The 20,093-nt window shown below is 42.9% G+C and overlaps 1 protein-coding gene across 2 annotated transcripts in view; it reads right to left on the bottom strand.

The window, feature by feature from the left end:
• Nucleotides 1-20,093, bottom strand: part of FMN1 (formin 1) — a 432,998-nt gene that overhangs the window by 103,259 nt on the left and 309,646 nt on the right. For both annotated transcript variants that reach the window (XM_005885758.2, XM_005885759.2), the window contains one exon: nt 1,240-1,332. In XM_005885758.2, the coding sequence (XP_005885820.1) occupies nt 1,240-1,332 (93 nt within the window). The remainder of the gene's footprint in view (nt 1-1,239; nt 1,333-20,093) is intronic.

Below are 20,093 nucleotides of genomic sequence, written 5' to 3'. Positions count from 1 at the left end.
GGCGGGCAGGTCCCACTCTTGATCAGGGTGGGAGAGTCCAATCAGGGGCAGGCTGGCAGGGGGGAGGGGCCACAAGGTTGGCCGTCGGCCCCACCCCCTGATCGGGCTGGTTCACTGGCCACAGTGGGTGTCATAGCGACCGGTCATTATGGCTGTTATGGTAGCTGCCTTTTTATATATATAGATAGAAACAGCACATTGATATATCCCCAAATGTCCCTACATGCATTTCCTCTGGCTTTCTAGCAAACACAAAAGCTACCTCTAACTATACCATACTTATTTTTTTTCCTTATTGAAATGTAATTGGCATATAACATTATATTAGTTTCAGGTGTACAACATAATGGTTCAATATATGTATATATTGTGAAATGATCATAACAAGACTAGTCAACATCCATTACCACACAGTTATAATTTTTTTTCTGGAAACAAGAACTATTAAGATCTACTCAGCAACTTTCAAATACAATAAAGTAGTATTAACTATAGTTACCATGCTGTATATTACATTCCTGGGGCTTACTGGAAGTTATGCCCCACACTTATTTTTGTTTCACATCTTAAGCTGAATTTGAGAAATTAGAATAGGAAATATCCAAAATGCATTAAACTTCCACATTCACTAAAAATGATCAACAAAAATTCCCTATTCCTGCCAAAATCATGAAGGAAGAAGCACAACTCAATAAGCTTTCTAAATAAGTACTGGGTTTTGTGTATATCACTCCCGTCTACCAACCCCAAAGGGCTGATGGGTGCCAAGTGATTGGATGTGTGACATTCACCTGGCCCCAATTTTCTTTCCTGAAAAGTAATGGAAAATTTACAATACAAGCTCCCAAATTGCTACACTCATAAAACCAGGAAGATAATCACCATCCACCTGCCCAGGCTGACTATGGATCTGAAATGCATGACTGCTTACACCTGGCATGGACATTGTTTGTCAGTTAATAAGTTCTAAGAATCCTCTTGGGTTCCATGAAGAGACAAAGACAAAGTCTTCTTCCCAAAGTTTACAAAAACAAAAGTAATGTTAAAATTTACAACATGAAAACAGATTTGAAAGATGATATGAAAATTATAGGACAACTCCATATACATTTAGTGTGTAAACACCATGGGAAGATGGACTCATGGAATCATTGAAGCTGTCGGTGGTCAGCCAGGATGCAGGGGTCAGGAGACCCCAGAGAAAACTTGTGGAATGAAGGATGTTTCGGGTTTTCCTACCTTTCTGGAAGAACTCCTCTAGTTTGTCCTTGAAAGGCTGGAGGTACTGCTTTGGAGACTCCTTGCACACCACTGCCATCTGTTTCTCACTTGCTGTGAAGAGAAGTTTGGAATTAGACTTCCTAAGAACATGTATTTGCTGATTTTGTGCTCTGAGCTATGCACTTGGGGATTGTGTAAAATCCTTATTGATCACTGTTTATTCAAATTCAAGGGGGTGGGGTGGGGAAGGAGCAAAAACAATAACAACAGGAACAAAAGTAATTAGCTCACTCTACATCTTTCTTCAGGAACTGGCAAATGCATCTTCAATTTTCCTTTTAGAGATGCTGCAAAACCCCTGGCTTGGGACAGGTGAAGTGCTCTGCTTTTGGTCTCTCAAAAATAGATGAAAAAAACTACTGTAGGACTGAGGGCCCCAATCCTCTTTAGATCATACTCCAAAAGTAGAGTTTGAAATTGATTTTACAGAAGTTCTCAGGCATTTCAGTTGCCTTGAACCACCAAACTGGCTATTCCTCAGGATGACACCCATATCCCAGCATGAGAACTAAATCCAGATAGGGAGAACCGCATCTCTTTTCATGCTTCCCATTCACCTACCCTTCTCATTTACATTCTGCTAACACATGTGAAATCATTTTGTGACTTATGTCCCTAGATTCCAAATTCTTAGAAAAGAAATGATCGTTAGTGGAAATAAAAATCTGATAAATTCTTGGAGTCAAGCATCCCACCATCCCCAAATGAGGACTTGGGTGGGTGTTATCCAGTATTCTGGCTTCAGGGAAATGGAATCTTGTCTTTCATAACAGATGAAGAAGAATTTTGATCTCTTTCAGGAGAAGAGATGGACACAGAGAGAAAAGGGTAGTAAGAGAGAAGAACAATTGATTTGGACAAGGATGGCCTCTGGGGCATCTCCACTGCTTTAGCAAAGCCTCCTGAACTCACAGTGTTTGCTGTGAGTGAATGTGTGAACACCAAATGAGGGGCTTAACTTTACACTGAGTTTAGAACTAGGCAGAACAAACATACCTCACAAGGAGGCAGAGGCGCCTCCTCCTATGCACCCCTCTAATGCTCTTTCCTTCAAATCTTGTGAATAGTTTTATTTTTCTACAGAGATTGGATTTTGACATAAGTTATTCGTAGCTAATAGACAGGTTGGTTTCTAGCCCTACAATGCATATATATATATATATTATACAAACACTCATACATTCAAAGTATTTGTTGAATATCTGAACTATGGCACTGTGTTAAATGTTGGGGAAAAATATTTAACCAGAGCTTTTGGTCATCTCCCCTCTAAAAATATTCTTAAGTGTCTAGTAACAAAGAGATGAGGAAATCAACAAATTGTAATATAGTGTAATGTCATGGGATACTGGGTAGGGGCTTCCAATTCAGATTGGGATTGGGTGGTGGCCAGGAAAGGTTCTCCAGAAAAGATAACATAAGTTGAACTGCAAAGGTCAAAGAGGAGGAGGTTCATATACTAATTTTATGTTACAAATTTTCCATAATAAAAAGTTTCAAAAAATTTTTTTTTAAAAAGTTAAAGAGGAGTTAGCCAGCCAGACAAGGAGAATAAAAAAAGTTGGGAGTAATTTCAAAAAAGAGGAAATATACTGAGTAAAGAATTATAGAAATGCATAGGTCTTTTGGGATGGTAATAGTATGACTGGAACTCAAGACATGGACCTTCTTTCTTTCCCAGGTCTACAGTTTCCTGTGTCTAGATTTTATTATTATTATTCTTTATTGTCTAAAGTTTTACATATGTCTTCTTTTCCCCCCAATCCTGTGTCTAGATTTTGATTCAAAGGAACAAGAGATTCAAGAAACTGGACTCAAAGGAACTGGATCCAAAGGAATTGGAACTACTCTGATTAGGGAAGAAAGGTCAGATAAGGCCACAGAAGTAGGAGGCTTGTATAATTTTAAATAACATGATCAGGAAAAGTTCCCTCTCTGAAGATATTTGACTAGAGCAGCGGTTCTCAACCTGTGGGTCGCGACCTCTTTGGCGGTCGAACGCCCCTTTCACAGGGCTCGCCTAAGACCATCCTGCATATCAGATATTTACATTACGATTCATAACAGTAGCAACATTACAGTTATGAAGTAGCAACGAAAATAATTTTATGGTTGGGTCACAACATGAGGAACTGTATTTAAAGGGCCAAAAGGTTGAGAACCACTGTAAGATAAGGGCATTAAACATTTTAAGGAGGGAGGTACCATGATCAGATTTTAGGTTTAGGAAGATTATTCTCATCTCTTCTCGGCCTTTTGTCTAAGATCAAGTGTAGAAAGATTACTCTTAAGATATGCCTTAGCACTAGCTGGTTTGGCTCTGTGGACTGAAGGGTCCAGGGTTCGATTCTGGTCAAGGGCATGCAGGAGGCAGCCGATCAATGATTCTCTCTCATCATTGATGTTTCTATCTCTCCCTCTCCCTTCCTCTCTGAAATCAATAAAGATAGATTTTTAAAAAATATATGCCTTAAAAATGTTAAAGAAAGTGAGATGATTGGATTTTCCACTGAGAAAGACTCCCTTATCTAAAACAGCTAAGGGAGGGTAAGGTTTGAGGCGGAGAGAGATGAGATATGCATTTTAAAACTCACTCCCCTATGGGACCTTACAAAGTATAAATGGAGAAGTAACAGGGGAGCCAGAGGAAACTTAGAGTCAACGGTGAAAGTCAAAACCTCCACCATGTCCTCCATCCGCTTCATGTGCCATTTCTGCCGTGGGCCCCTGAAGCGGACTAGTTCCTCGGAGACCTTGGGCCTTGACCTCAGCCAAGAACCTGCAGCCTCGAAATTCCCCTCAGCCCAGGGGGAGCCAGGAGCGGCTCCGGAGGAAGGCTCTGCCTCCGGGATGGAGACAGACCTTGAAGAGCTGCAGGAGAGTGCCTCTGGCTGGACCACCCTTAGTGAGGACGAGATTTCCTGGTCCAGTCCCAGCAACTTCACCCTGCTCGGGGAGCTGGGCTCTGCGAGGACTCTCAGTAGCATCCAGAGAGCCACGAGCGGTGTCTTTGACATCCTAGCCGGTGAAGAGCTGGGCCACCCCCTGTGCGAGGGCTGTACTGACAGTCTTCTGGAGCAGCTGGACACCCAGCGCAGGGCCTCAGAATCTGACATTCAGAACTACCAGCGCTGTTTGGAGACCAGGGATGGATTGGTGCCCCAACTCCCCTATCGGCCCTGCTCTGTGCGTGACAGGGGGGAGCTCCCCAACCCCCTGATCGACCCTGCTCTGTGTGTGGCAGGGTACGGAGCCCCAACCCCCCTGATGGGCCCTGCTCTGTGAGTGACAGGGGGCAGCGCCCCAACCCCCTGATCAGCCCTGCTCTGTGCCTGATAGGGGGGAGCTCCCCAACCCCCTGATCGACCCTGCTCTGTGTGTGGCAGGGTACGGAGCCCCAACCCCCCTGATGGGCCCTGCTCTGTGAGTGACAGGGGGCAGCGCCCCAACCCCCTGATCAGCCCTGCTCTGTGCCTGATAGGGGGGAGCTCCCCAACCCCCTGATCGACCCTGCTCTGTGTGTGGCAGGGTACGGAGCCCCAACCCCCCTGATGGGCCCTGCTCTGTGAGTGACAGGGGGCAGCGCCCCAACCCCCTGATCAGCCCTGCTCTGTGCCTGATAGGGGGGAGCTCCCCAACCCCCTGATGGGCCCTGCTCTGTGCGTGACAGGGGGGAGCTCCCCAACCCCCTGGTCGACCCTGCTCTGTGTGTGACAGGGTACGGAGCCCCAACCTCCCTGATGGGCCCTGCTCTGTGAGTGACAGGGGGCAGCGCCCCAACCCCCTGATTGGCCCTGCTCTGTGAGTGACAGGGGGCAGCGCCCCAACCCCCTGATTGGCCCTGCTCTGTGAGTGACAGGGGGCAGCGCCCCAACCCCCTGATTGGCCCTGCTCTGTGAGTGACAGGGGGCAGCGCCCCAACCCCCTGATTGGCCCTGCTCTGTGAGTGACAGGGGGCAGCGCCCCAACCCCCTGATTGGCCCTGCTCTGTGAGTGACAGGGGGCAGCGCCCCAACCCCCTGATTGGCCCTGCTCTGTGCGTGACAGGGGGTGGCGCTGCAACCTCCCCATCGACCCTGCCTTGAGTGTGACAGGGGGCGGTGCCCCAACCCCCCAATCGGCCCTACCCTGAGCGTGACTGAGGGTGGCATCGCAACCTCCCGATCCGCCCTGCTCTGTGCATGACGGGGCGGTGCCCCAACTCCCCAATCGGCCCTGCTCTGAGCCTGACCAGGGGCTGCACCTAGGGATTGGGCCTGCCCTCTGCCACCCGGGAGCAGGCCTAAGCCAGCAGGTCGTTATCTCCCGAGGGGTCCCAGACTGCGAGAGGGCACAGGCCGGGCTGGGGGACCCCCCCTCCCCGCCGAGTGCACAAATTTTTGTGCACCGGGCCTCTAGTTATATATAAAAGTCTACAGTTTAGGCTGCATGGCTGGGATAGGAAAACATATCAGGAAGTCACACGCATAAAATTGGTATTTAAAGCCACAAAAATAGATGAATTGGTAGGGAAAGAATGTAGCCAAAGAAGAGAAGGGTTTACAGGACAAACCCTGAGGCGTGCAAGCAGCGGAAGAGAGGCCAGAAAAGGGTAGGGAATGAGAAAGTGGAAGTATGGAATCACATGATCTGAGAGGAAGCCCATATTGCAAGAAAGAAAGAGCAGTCAGCTCTGTGCAATACTGTTGAAAGGTCAAGTGGAAGACAGAAAAGTGACCACTGATTCTAGGGACATGGAAGTCACTTGTCATCTCAGGAGTAATTTTGGGGAGTGAGGGATGGAGGGAGGAAACCAAATTGGAGATGGGAAAGGTAAGTGGAGACAGATTCTACAGCCATTTGTTTAAAAAGGTAAGCCAGAGAAAGAAGAGCAAAATGAGGAACATCCTTCTACCCAAGATGTTCTCTGGAGTTACTCCAATCAAGAGTGGGTGCCCCATTCCCCAGAGGAATGTTGTGTGAAAATAAACCCACCAGGGAGCTTGAGCCCAGGGGAATCCCATGACGCTGATTCACTTCACAGAGGGAAGCTGCACACGATGAAATTCACCTTAACGTCCCATGATCATGAGCATTCTCCATGAAAAAATTTAAGCAGAAGTGACAGGGCCAAGTGAGGACATGCCAGCATGCTTTAGGACTTTTGGAAAGACTTGCGAAGCTGGGCCATCGACTACAGCCTTTGCACGGAATCATCTAAAGCACTATTCAGAGATCCCTCCTATCAAACATCACAGCCGAATCAGAATTTCCACTGTGATGATTATGTGGTTATAGACGCAGCCTTGGTCTGTGAAACATTAGCATGAAAAATATTCATTAATCACCTACTCATGACTAGGCCTAAATACAGATGGATTTGGTATGATTTGATTTATAGGGTGCTAAGCAATCCATCTATTTATTTAAAAACATCTTTCCTTGGTTGCATGAAAATCGCCATCATTAGAAGCCTTCCCTTGATCAAAAGACGCTAACTCCAGAAGATCCCCTTAGAAATACATACATATTTATAAAAGAAAAATATTAGCAAAGACGAATTTATTAACACTTTAGCATAAATTTATTTCTCAGACTTGTTTGGAAAGGCTGGGTCTCAAACAATAGACAGAAGAGTTGTGTTAAAAGGGAACATTCCTGTGGATTCTGACTCTAGGTAGATTGTATAATAGGAGCCTTGGGCAGGCAGCTCCAAACATGAAGTTCCTGCGCATCTTCGGGAGGAGAACAGCATTAATGTCTGAAAAGTATTATGAAGGTAACACAAAGAAATGCAAAAAGCATTTCTAAAAAATAGCAGGAAACAAATCATTCATGATACCATGACTAGGACAATTTCCATTTCATACTCTGGTACCTGTTTTTTTAGTGTCTCGGCTGCTGCATCACACACGCCCTCCATAATTTGATAGGAGTTGCCTTTACATGTTATTTTTGTATACACTTTCATTTGATAGAGAAATCTGTGCACCTTATTCTTTCTATTAAACATATCATGCACACTTTCTCATATTATTTCACAAAATTCACAAGCATTTTATTTAACAGCCATATAAAATTTCACCCCGTGGAAGTGTCCTACTTCACTTAAAAATTCCCCTGGACTTGAATAGTAAAGTCCTTTCTACTTTATTCTTACAGTGAATCATTCAGGCTTTAAGTAACATCAGTGCCCAAAAAACACTTCTTCTGAGTTTAAGATTACTTCTTTAGGATAGATTTCAGAAGTGGAATTATGGGTAAAATAGGAAAACAGTTTTAGAGTTCTTGATACAAACTGCTTTTGGTATAACATGGATTGTACCAAAATGAGGAAAACGGAGGAGAGCGATTTTGAATATAAAACTGTGGCTTCCCTACTGCTTTGCAGAGGTGGCTAGCTACATACAAGCTGGAACTGCGCCTGTCACTGTACATAGGGCCTGTGGTCCTTGCATTGAAGTGAGCACACTCTAGAACAGCAAACACTGAGATGACCATCCATGCACTGAGGTAATTTACTCAAAGGTGAAGACATACAAAAGTGGATGCAAGATAATCTAGGGTTAACTACAAGGTAAGACTAGGTTTGAAGCCTGTCCCTGAAAGTGGCCTTTTTGAAAGGTCTTATGAGTGACATTTAATTTGAATGTACACTGTCAATAGCAGTGGAGCTATCTGAATTTTGGGAGGCTCTACAGGTAGATTTAAAATTTATATTAAATGCTCAGATTTTAAAAAAATACATATACATATATGCATATAAGTTCTTTGGTTAATCTCTTCTCGGACCCCCTTTTCTCTGAGATCTGTCAGTTTGTGGCATGCTTCCATGTCTCTGGACCTATTTGTTCATCAATTAATTTTGTTCATTAGATTGCACATATAAGTGAGGTCATGTGATATCTGTCTTTCTCTGACTGGCTTATTCCATGGAGAATAGTGCGGTGAAGGCCTGGGGTTGTGTGGGAGCAGGATGGAGCAGGAAAAAGGGGGACATCTGTAACACCCTCAACAATAAAAATAAAAATACATATACATTTATATACTTACAAATGCATAATTTTAAGATGCTCAGACCTGTGGATCAACAATATGAAATAAAGATCTGGACACATGATTACAATTCAATCCATTTTGTGAAGAACAGATAAGAACCTACATTTTGGGGCAACCAAGTGAGCATTACTTTAAGAAGTATTTTTGGTAAAAATCAATGGGTGAAAATTAAGTGGTTGCTGATGGAATCAGCAAAGGCAGAGAGAGCAAGGCCCTATTGGCTAAGATGCCTCATTCTCATAGAAATGATATTAGAGGTTAAGCAATACATCCTACCCATTGCTCAAATCAGGGGAATGGTTTTCTATTGGGAATGCTTAAATGAAAAAGACTTCCTCTGGAGCCAAAGTGCTTATTGCATGGCAGTTTTTACTAAAATTAAATGATGAATTTCCTCATACATGTAAATCTTGAAGGTGACAGGCCTGCCTCTATATGATCCAAGGAAATCGGTAAGTGGAAGAGGTAGCAATGCTGATTTGGGGATTATTTCCTTCCAGCAGTGCAACAGCTGGCTACAAAAGAGGCCAGTGATTGAGATACATAAGCCCATTACCAAAAAGCAACCTGTTTGCACGTCACTCAAGCCTTCTGCAGTGTCTCTGACCTCTGTCGGGGCCCACGTTCTTGTTTCAGCCTTCGCTGGTCTGTCACATTAACTGTAATTGTCTACTCTGGAAAGTGTTTACATCTAAATAAAACATGAAGAAGTAAAAGAGAAAAGATGGAGAGGCCTAAGGAGGAGAGAGAAAGGAAAAGGGTGGAAAGTTATTTCACAACACACCACCGGAACCAGTGGATGAATTCTGGTGTCTAATTTTGGCGACAACAATCACTGGCGAAGCACGAAGCTGGCAACTACTGCTAATCAGTTTGCCACTGTCTTCAGATTTAATGCAATATTTGGCTCAGACGTTTTAAAAAATCCCTCATTCCAGCTAAAATATTTACACAGTTCTATGTGTCTCACTTAATGCCTGTTAAGCAATCGTCTTTTAAAACTCCACAGACACTTGTAAATCTGTCGGGAGAACTGTGGCCTATAAACAAAGCTTCATATAAAGCGGGCTGCACTGTCAATTCGCTGGGAGTCGGGATTTCTTAGATGCGTTTGAAAAAAAATGTTGAAAATCAGAACTAGTTTGGCGTGGGTAACGAAGTGGCGGGATGCTGTTAGTGGTATTAACGGGAAACCTCCAGACACTGACCTTGGCTATTTAAAGCCCCACTCTCCTGTAACCCTGTCATCGATCTGCCTCTCTGTTGAGTTATGGCGCAGGGAAAGTTACTGGTCCAGCAGCCCCGGTCATCTGCATCCCAGGGCCTGCCAGGTTAGAGAAGGTGAGGTGGTGAGGCTTGTAACAGGAGGCGAGTATATGGTTCCATGCCACTTGACTGTGATGTAAAAGTTTTAGGGAGGATGGGGATTCTTAGAGGAAAGGGGAAGTCCTCCCCCAGGGGGAGGCTAGGTATAACAGATTCTGAAATGCTTATTAAACACCCTAACATCGTTAGCCCTGATGTTAATGAGCCCAAGTGATAAAAGTTAAAGGCAAGGCAGGCCCAGCAGAGCTGTCTGCTGCTGGTCGGGGGAGCCCCAGGAACTTGTCCCTGTCTTCAAGATGAGTCAGGACCTTGTGATAGGACCTCGAGCAACTTGCCCAGTTGTTTAATTATTCCTATTAGACTAGCTGCCTTTTTATTTCTACTCCGTGTCACTGACTTGAACATGTCATTGAGTATGATTCACAATTAATTTTATAACACTCTAAGGAAGAAAAATAATCCACTTCAGTTTAAAAGCCCAACCCCCGCTTAAAATACTCAATTTTGGGTAGGGGGATAAAGAGAGGTATGCCCTGGATTAAAAAATAAATAAACAACAACAACAACAAAAAACTAGGTATTGTTAATTCCAAGATATAGTTACTCGAACAGGAGGTAGCAAAATACTTGTTCATTCTCTTTACACTATCACCATCAGAAAGGGTTTTGCAAATTATTTTGTGAATCTGCCGAGTTCACAAAACTCTGCTCACCTTCCCACCTATCACACAGGCAGCAGGTTTAATCGCTGTTCTTAGACACAGATTACTGCTCCTGCCAGAAGAGAGATCAGAAGAGAAAATAGGAATATGTTTCTCCCCTAGAAAACGAGGGCAACACTGGTGCTTAAAATGGGTTTACAAATGATTTAATATGTCAGCGAGTTTATTTAAAATTAGCAGCTAACTCAGCGCTTTGAATAAATATTTGCTGAACAAATAAACTGATTGAAAAGGTCAAACAAGGTCCTCCTGGTATTTTGGAGATTTTTTTCAGATACATGGGGATTTGATGGTCTTTTCAAAGACCATCAAAAATAGTCAAGAACAGTAGTTTTAAAATACAGTCAATGAGCAGTTTGAGTACATCAGCCATTCTAGATTTTCCTCGGGCTTTTCCCTTTCTGTGCATTATGGCACCGGGAAAGTTACTGGTCATCTACACGGAATTGTCCATAAACTCAGCGGCCTTTTATCTCTGTACTCAATGGTTTCCTGAAAACTATACCAAGTTCTCAACCTGTGTGATTAAAAGCGAATGGCTCTTAATGGTCAAGGGTGTCTCGAACCTCAGCCTGCGTTATGTGTCTCATTTTATTCCTCAGAAGCAGTGGTTCTCAACCTTCCTAATGCCGCGACCCTTTAATACAGTTCCTCATGTTGTGGTGACCCCCAACCATAAAATTATTTTCGTTGCTACTTCATAACTGTAATTTTGCTACTGTTATGAATCATAATGTAAATATCTGATATGCAGGATGTATTTTCATTGTTCAAGAACCAAAGGTTGAGAACCGTTGCTCAGAAGAACCCTGGGAGGTTGGTCCTGCTATCATCCCTATTTGTAGGTGAGAAGAGTAAAGTCTGAACTCAGGGATGTCCTACCCACTGGCCTTGTGCTGTCCTGCTTCCTACTCGAACCATCTACAGGGAAGTGCCAGGAACCACTGGAGTATCTACGAAAGTGCTTTGCGAAAGTTAAGGAACAAGGCAATGAAAGCTAAAAATCACCAAGCATCACCACTGGGACCCCTTCATTTTAAATGGGACAACAGAAGGCTGGAGAGGTTAGGTGAAGGGTAGGAGAAGGTCAGGTTATTCAATGGCACAGAGGAGACCAGAACTAGGGCTGCTGATCCCAGGTAGGTCAATGACCTTTCAACAGGTACTTAAAAAGTAGAGTTGCAGTCCATGACCTCTATCCATCTAAAAGCGATGCTACAGCCAAGAAATCTGAGAGAAATAAAGATATTGGCAAAACTCCAATCCTCTTTGCTGGGCTTAACAGGTATCCCTCTAACTTCCTTCATTTGCTAGTCTGACACATAAAGACTCCATTTGTGACGTGTGAATCCTCCCTAGGGGCCAAGATACACAATTTTTTTGGGCAAGAAAATATTTTGATATTCACAAAACCACCCACAAATCTATTTCTGTGAAGAAATTATCTTTTTTGTTGTTGTTAGGAAGGGTATTTTTTCCATTGATTTTTAGACAGAGTGGAAGGGAGGGAAGAGACAGAGAGAGAGAAACATCAATGTGAAAGAGACATATCAATTGGTTGCCTCCTGCACACGTCCTGACTGGGGCCGGGAATCAAGCCTGCAACTGAGGTATGTACCCTTGACCAGAATCAAACCTGGGAACTTTTAGTCTGAGGGACAATGTTCTAACCAATGAGCAAAACCAGCTATGCCTTGAAGAAAATATCTTGACCCCACACAAATTTATAGTAACACTAGAGGCCTGGTGCACGAAATCCATGCACTCGGGGGAGGGGGTCCCCCAGCCTGGCCTGTGCCCTGTCACAGTGCGGGAGCTCTGCAATCGATCACCCCAAAGAGGTAGGTCCCACCCACCCATCCGGGGCTCCTTGATGGATTGCCCCAAAGAGGTAGGCCAGACCCCCAGAACCCCCAGGCAGGCCTCCCCACATGGAGGCAGGACCCCCAGGAACCCCAGGCAGGCCTTGACGCGCAGAGCCAGGACCCCCAGGCAGACCTCGCCATGTGGAGCTGGGGGACCCCCAGGCAGGCCTGCCTTGCGGAGCCAGGGGACCCACCTCCTCCCAGCCAGGAGGAGTTGGGACTTCAAGGCAGGCTTCGTGCTGCGCATGCAACATCAAGCCCAGCCTCGCCCACCTGTGCGCACCTGCTGTGCACACAGCCATCTTGTGATGGCATGAGGGCATCACGGCTGATGACCACTTAGGCTTTTATTAGTAAGGATTGGCTTGGTAATCAAAAGACCCAAATTCTATGCCTGGTTGGGTAATCCCAGCCATATTGCTTCCTATGTTGGAGACCTGTTTTCTCCACTATATATGCCTGCATTACCCACTTCAAAGAATGAAGTTCTACATACAGGTATGCTATCACCATTATAATTACATTAACACTTTTTTCTTTTTTTGAATGGGACATATAGAAGATACTCTTGCCAACGACTTGCAAAATTAAAGCTATTTTCCATTCTTTCTACTCGTATTTTTTAAAAATATTTTTTAAAAGTTTATTGATTTTTAGAGAGGAAGGGAGAGGGAGAGAGAGAAACATTGATGTGAGATCATAACATTGATTGGCTGCCTCCTCCACACCCTCCACAGGGGATCAAGCCTGAAACTCAGGCATGTGCCCTTGACCAGGAATCAAACTGAAACCTCCTGGTGCACAGGTTGATGCCCAATCAACTGAGCCATATCAGCCAGGGCCTACTGGTATTTTCTATTCCTTCTACAGTATGCTGAAGGTTTGTAGCTGAAGGCTTCTCTCTGGTTTTCCTGGGCAATTCTTACCACAGTTGAGTAGAATCCTTATCAAGAGCAGTGTGCTGTTTCTAAACAAGTGGAAAAAGTTAAAATACTGCTGTTAAGTACAGGTGTGAGAGATCAGTGAAGACTGAGGAGACATGGCAACTCAACGCAATGTGGTGCTCAGGGTTGGATCCTGGAACAAAGACACGGCACTAATGGAAACACTGGTGAAGTCCAAATGAACTCTAGGAAGTTTAATTAACAGAAATGAATCAGTGCCAGTTCCTTAGTTTTGATGAATATATCACACCAACGTAAGATGTTGATGGGGGAACTGGGTAGGGGCTATATAGAAACTTTCTATACTATCTTTGCAACTTCTATAAATCTAAAATTATTCCAAACTAAAAAATTTTTAAAAAGCTCATTTTTATAAAGATGTGAGCACCCTGGCTGGGCAGCTCAGTTATTTGGAGCATTATCCCGACATGCCGTTAGGGGTTCAGTCCCTGGTCAGAGCACATACAAGAAGCAACCAATGAATGCATAAATAAGTGGAACAACAAATCAATGTTTCTCTCTCTCTCTTTCCCCCCTCCCTCCTTTTCTCTCTCTCAAATCAATAAATAAAAATTGAAGAAAAAAAGGTATGGGCAAGACAGATGTAAAAAACTATCTAGAAAGATTCTGTGTTGATATTTGCAAAAGCCATGACTCCACTTTAAAAATTCAAAAGGAAACCACAGCTGATCTATTATGGATGTGGAGTACGCAGGGAAGACCCACAAAACTCCATTCAACATATCTATAATTCAAGAAAAGGCCTCAGCCCTGCACCAAAAGACAGATGAATACTACTATATTTAACTTGTTTTAGATTAAAGGTTAAGGAATGTTATATTACTTACTATGATTCCTGATTTGGGCCAACTTTGTTCCATTAATCAACCATATTGGATAAGAATTCTACTTATAAAGATTACTTCTATATGGTATCAACATTAGTTTTTGAGGCACGGATTAATTTAAGAGAAAATCCTTGAGAGCCATTTAGAAAGAGAATACCTGAAGTCAAACCTGATAAGATTTTACAGTTGACTTTTAGACCCTGTATATGACCAGAATTCCAGGAATTTTTAGCTGTTCTAATTAATTAAGTCCAGGGAAGCCTTACTGCATAAATAGAACTGTAGAATGCACTGAAATAGCACAGTAATAATAATCACCTTAGAAACTCAGAGTTGGAATGCACTTTTAAAATCATCTAGCACAACTGCCCTCTTTAATGTTACCTGTCCTGCCCATCCACCATAACACAGTCTTCCAAGCAGAAGTGGGTGAGGCGCCCACTACCTCTCAAGGCCATCAGTCGTCCCTTTGGGCAGCTTTAAAATCTGTCTTCTTAAACCTTCTACCTGTTTATGCTCATTTGACATCTTTGCCCATAGGAAACAATCTAATTTCTCTCTGATAGCAAGGTCAGCAATTATCTGAAGTAAGCTTAGTCTTTTCTACCATTTATTCATTTTCTCATTCATTCATCCGCTCAACAAATATTGGTTGAACAGCAACTATGTGGCAGGTACTGACCAACGCAGTAAATATAAACACAAAAAAGGTCATTAGATCCATTGGAGAAGGGGAGAGAAAATTTAAAAATAAATAAATAAACAGAAAATAATACAGTATCGAAACTGTGGGCTATAAAAGAGAGAGACGATTCAAAGTGGCTGCTGAAGTTTGGGGGGTCAGGGAAGGCCCAGGGCGTGGAGCTATTTATATGAAGAACATTCTGGGCAGAGGGAATAGCTGCCCCAAAGGTCCTAAAGCAGAAACAAGCTCACTGGGTGGGAACCCAAAGAAGGCCTGCGAGGCTGGAGTTTATTGGGCAGGAGGGGATGGGGTTCCATGAGATGAGACGGGGAAGGTGGATGTGGGCAAATCGTGTAGAAACTTGTAAGGCACGGCTACAAGTTTTGAAGTTGGATTTTATTCCAAGAGCAATGAATATGAACCAACAAAGTAGACTGACCTGTGTGGTGTATGGAGCCTCTATTAAAGGGAGGGCAAGAGTGGAAGCAGGGCTACTGGTGAGGAACCTGGTGCGATGGCCCACACGTGGAGGTGGAGAGCAAGAAACTGATTCAAGGTGTGTTCTGAAGGAAGAGTCGATAGGATCTGCGTATGGACTGGATGTCAGATATAAAGGCACAAAGGGAGTCAGGAATAAGTGTTTTCCTTTTGCTCCTACTCTGCAAAGGGGCTTCCTTCATACAATCCCCCTCTCAAATAATCAGTGAGTGGGCAGGATACCCTTCATTTCACACAAGGACACTGAGAGGTGGGGGGTGACGCTGCCGGCCAAAGGTGACACAGCCTCCAAGACACGCATTTGAATTCAGGGCTTGTGACTCAGGCTTTTCCATGACAGTAGCTTTACTTCAATTATTTTATGTTTCTTGTTAAAGAAAAGACAAAATAAATTCTATTTACTGTGTTGATTTATAAATAAGGGTAAGAAATAAAGTGAAAACCGAGAGGAGGGAACCAGGGCAACATAACTCATCCTTCCCACCTACAGATGTCACAATTGTGGCTTCAAAGAAAAACACAAACTTCTTCCATTAATTAAAGGGGTGAATCGGGTTTCAGTTTCCGTGTCCCCTCTCCTTTCCATACAGCTTGGCTTTGAAGGCATTCCATTTGGGAAATGTGTGACCTTTACCCATCATGCTGCACTTAATTGAATGCTTTGCATCAAGAGTCACCACGCTAATCAACATTTACACCCACTGCCTTTTTGAAACTCTTACCCTAGTTCCTTATGTCTGTTTTGTTGAAATGGTTTTACAAAAATAAATCATATCAAAGTTTTTCTTTTATTATTTCTAAAACTTTGCTAGCAAAACTAAATATTTTTAACACCATGGCAACGCAGTCAGGACTCTGGCTAATGTATCCAGTCCGTAGCAGAGTTCAGACTCACCACACCACGGAAGTGGACAAATGGGCTAGGAGGAGGAAAGAGCCATGGATTAGGCACGGTCCATAATCATTCAAGGCATGTCTTCTGGAGCTTCCTAAAAGGTGATAAACTAGCCAGGCTTGTCCTAACGGATCAAGTTCCCCTCTCCGTTCTAGGACTCACCAATATGCACACATTGAGCAAACTGCATGACTCTGAATGAGATTAAGTAATACCGCCCTCACCTTCGCAAGTACTTCCTCAGCCATCTGTTCATCTGACCCTTCCTCTATCCCTCGGGGTTGGGCAGGCTCACCGAGGTTAAGTGATTTGTCAGAGTTGCATGGCTTATCATGTGGTTAGTAACAGGCAGAACTAAATTTTTCAACTGTATCTCTTATATCTCAGGCTGGTACTCCTTTCCACACACTAGCTTCCACTGTTGAAATTTAACTAAACTGTCACAAATGCTGTGTGTGGTTTTTTTTGTATATTTATTTATTATATACATGAACATAGTTAAAAAAAAAAAGAACTCTGTGCACTCGACATAGACCAGATCCCAATCTCCCGCCACACCCACCACATGTGGCCCCTCCCAATATAGCAGCACTGTGACGTTCAGACTAGTATTCAGTGTTGACATTTTTATGACTTTGCAAAAACAACTCCCAGTCCCAGCTGATATATGTAAATTCTGGTTAACTTGCCCTTTCTAAAACACTGCTGCCCAAACTACCTAATCCATAATTTGCTCTGCTTTCTATGCATTTACCACTAAATGGACTCCAAAGTTGTTACTAGTTGTGTAAATCCTGTCAAAGCGTTCAGATACATGAGACTGCATATTTCTCAAGAATCTTCTTCATGGTTCTTCTGACCTAATCTAATCTGGAATGTTTGCTCTTCGTGCCTGGTTGTCATCCTGAGCTCGCTGTCTGTGGGGCAGCCCTTCACCTCCCTTTCCCATTGGATTTTTTTTATTTCCTGTCATCTTTGTCTTCCCACTTGGTGGTAAAGCACATTCTCTAGCAATATCTTGAGGATGGTTGCATGGGAGATACGTTTTTTGAGAATTTACATGTATGAAAACACTTTTATTCTGCCCTCATATTTAATCAATAATTTGGTGGGATAAGATTCTGGAATAAGAATGATTTTCCCTTAGATCCATTTCTAGCTTCCAATGTTGCTGTTGCAAAGCCTGAAGCCATTCTGCTTACTAATTGTCCCTGTGTAATTTGTTTCCACATCTCATCCCTCCCTCTCCCCAAAAAGCTTTTCTTTTTGACCCGAGTATTCTGAAATGCTCTAACAATGGTATGGATATTTTATTCTCTGAGCCTTTTAAAATTAGGAACTTGTATCCATCTTTTTTGGAAATTTTCTTGAATGATTTTATTGACTAATTTACATATGGATACATATGAATATTTATGAATGCATATGTACGAGTTTACGTGTGAGTTTGTGGTGTGTATGAATCTGGTGGTAAAAATTGGATTGCTTCTCACCTTTCTCCACTCCTGGAATAGAATTCAGCTTTCTTGTTTGGCTAATTCATTTATCACTTGTCCATCTACAGAAATGTTGTGGTCATGGTTTTCTCTCTTGTTCTGTGTTCTTGAGCTCATGCTTTTAAAGAACTCTCTCTACTTTTGTTTTACTAATTTTCAAGAGGAACTGAAATCCCACAAGAGTGTTCAATTGCAATGAGTGTTCAGTTGGCCACCTCTTCTCAGTAGTCCTCCCAGAGTTTTCCAAAGTCTCCCTCTTCCCTTCCTAAAGCCATAATGCTTTTGGACAATTCACATGTGAATGGTTAAAGAGAATATTCACTTTCATGATGAGATCTAGTTGTTCTCTTTTCTTTCTCTCTTGAAGAAGGCATACTCTCATGGAGAGAAAGCCATCTGATCATACTAGCTGGTAAAAGTCATTCATCCTGCAGGGCTGGTTCCAAGCACAGAAGCAATGGTCTGCTCAGCTGTGTGACTTCACAAGTCCTGGAAGGTTCCTATACTTTCACATCTATGTCAGAAGCCATGTAATTCCACAAATGGAAGTCAAAACCATGTGGGTTGCCTTGGAGTGCCCCTATAGTACTCTGTTATTTGTCTGACTAACCACATTGGGATATGTAGGGACAAAACATAGGCTAGGTAATTGTCGGAGAGAGAGCTGAAGAGAGTGAATATGTTGGAGAAACCAAAAGAGATTGATAAGCAGGTCACTGGATGATGGAGATTACAACAGGTAAATTAGTTGAGCGGTTATGGGTAGAGAGAAGAAAAAGCCTAATTATAATCCAAAGATTATTTGTATTCCCTTTAGAAGATAAACTAGAGAACTAAGTGGGCCTTATTCTCCAAGCTTTATCATCCTAGATCATTTGTTAGTGTCTGAAGGTTGGGTCTGCAAATAGTAAAAGATTAAAGCATGATATAGTGGAAAGAGTATAAGCTTTGTAATCAGATAAACCTGTTTCAAATCTCAACTTTGTCATTGGTAGCAAAGTTGTTTCAACTTCCTTACTGTAAAAATGCAAGCAGTACTTGTTTTGAAGTAGTTTTAACAAATAGAAATGATGAAAGCAAATTTGGTAATTGATCACTAAATGGTAACTTGTCATTAGTGATTGTGGAAATGGACACGCACTGTACCCTTATATTTATTGCACTTGAGTCCATTGTCCACCCTTGCAGGGATTTTATCAGAGCTTATTTAGAATTGCCAGCACATAATGGTAATAAAATGTGAACCACCTTTTAGTAGGTTTTATTATTGCTGTGAAATTCTGGACAGATGTGCCAGATAAAAGACAGGACACCAAGTTAAATTTGAATTTGAGATAAACAAGAAATAATTTGTTTAGTGTAAGTGTGTCCCATGCAATATTTGAGACACACTGATGCTCAAAAAATCTTGTTTACCTGAAATTCAGATTTAATAAATCTGGCAACTCTGAGGGCACCCCATATTGCATGCTCCATTGTAGGTTCCCTGACTGTATTTATTGCAAATACAAAGGAACAGCCATTACAGACTTTCTTTAAATTGTTTCCTTTGCTTCTGAGATAATATCAATAGGCAATCATTTTTTTAAAATTCAGTCAGCGTGGCTCAGTGGATGAGCATTGACCTATGAACTAGGAGGTCATGGTTCGATTCCCCATCAGGGCACATGCCCGGGTTGTGGGCTTGATCCCCAGTGTTGTCCCAGTCAGGGCACATGTCTGGGTTGCGGGCTCAATCCCTGGTGTTGGGCCTACAGGAGGCAACTGATCAACAATTCTCTCTCATCATTGATGTTTCTCTCTCTTCCTCTCTGAAATCAATAAAAATATGTTTTAAAAAATTCTGTTTTGGGATCAGCAGTACTGACTGACTTAGTCGACCAAAGGCCACATTTTCATCCAAGTGTTGGATAGATACATAGATTCCAAGCCGGGGAGGAGCCAACATGGTTGCAGGAAAGACAGAGTCAAAGAGGCCGATGCAGAGGCAAACTGGAACTAAACACTGGATAGTGACCCAGGCTGGGTGGTTCAGTTGGTTGTAGCATCATCCCGTACACCAAAAGGTTGCAGGTTAGATCCTGGTCAAGGCACATCATACCTTGGTTGAGAGTCTGATCCCCGGTCAGGGAATGTATTTGGGAGGCAATGTTTCTCTCTCACAGCAATGTTTTGCTTATTTTCTCTCTCTCTAAAAATCAATTAAAAACAAAACAAAACATATCCTCAGGAGAAGATTTAAAAATAAAAAACCACACAAAAGCAGTCAAGAGCAAAATGAAGTACATGTTCTGCTAACAGCCCTTTCTGCCTTCCTCCACCATGGGGACACCAATGTTCTGCAGGCAGAATCCCTTCCAGATGCCAGCAGTGTTCACAGTCTCAAACCCCATAGATGGCGTTACACATATGTTGATATATATATGCGATTTGATATGTATGCTATTTTGTTGTATTGACAGCAAGCTTCAAAACTTCATATGTCAAATTTGCTG

The sequence above is a fragment of the Myotis brandtii genome, unplaced genomic scaffold (genome assembly GCF_000412655.1).
Source record: "Myotis brandtii unplaced genomic scaffold, ASM41265v1 scaffold927, whole genome shotgun sequence".
In the NCBI taxonomy this organism is placed as follows: domain Eukaryota; kingdom Metazoa; phylum Chordata; class Mammalia; order Chiroptera; family Vespertilionidae; genus Myotis; species Myotis brandtii.
Note: the sequence above shows the minus strand (reverse complement) of the source record. Positions and strands in the feature narration are given on the sequence as shown.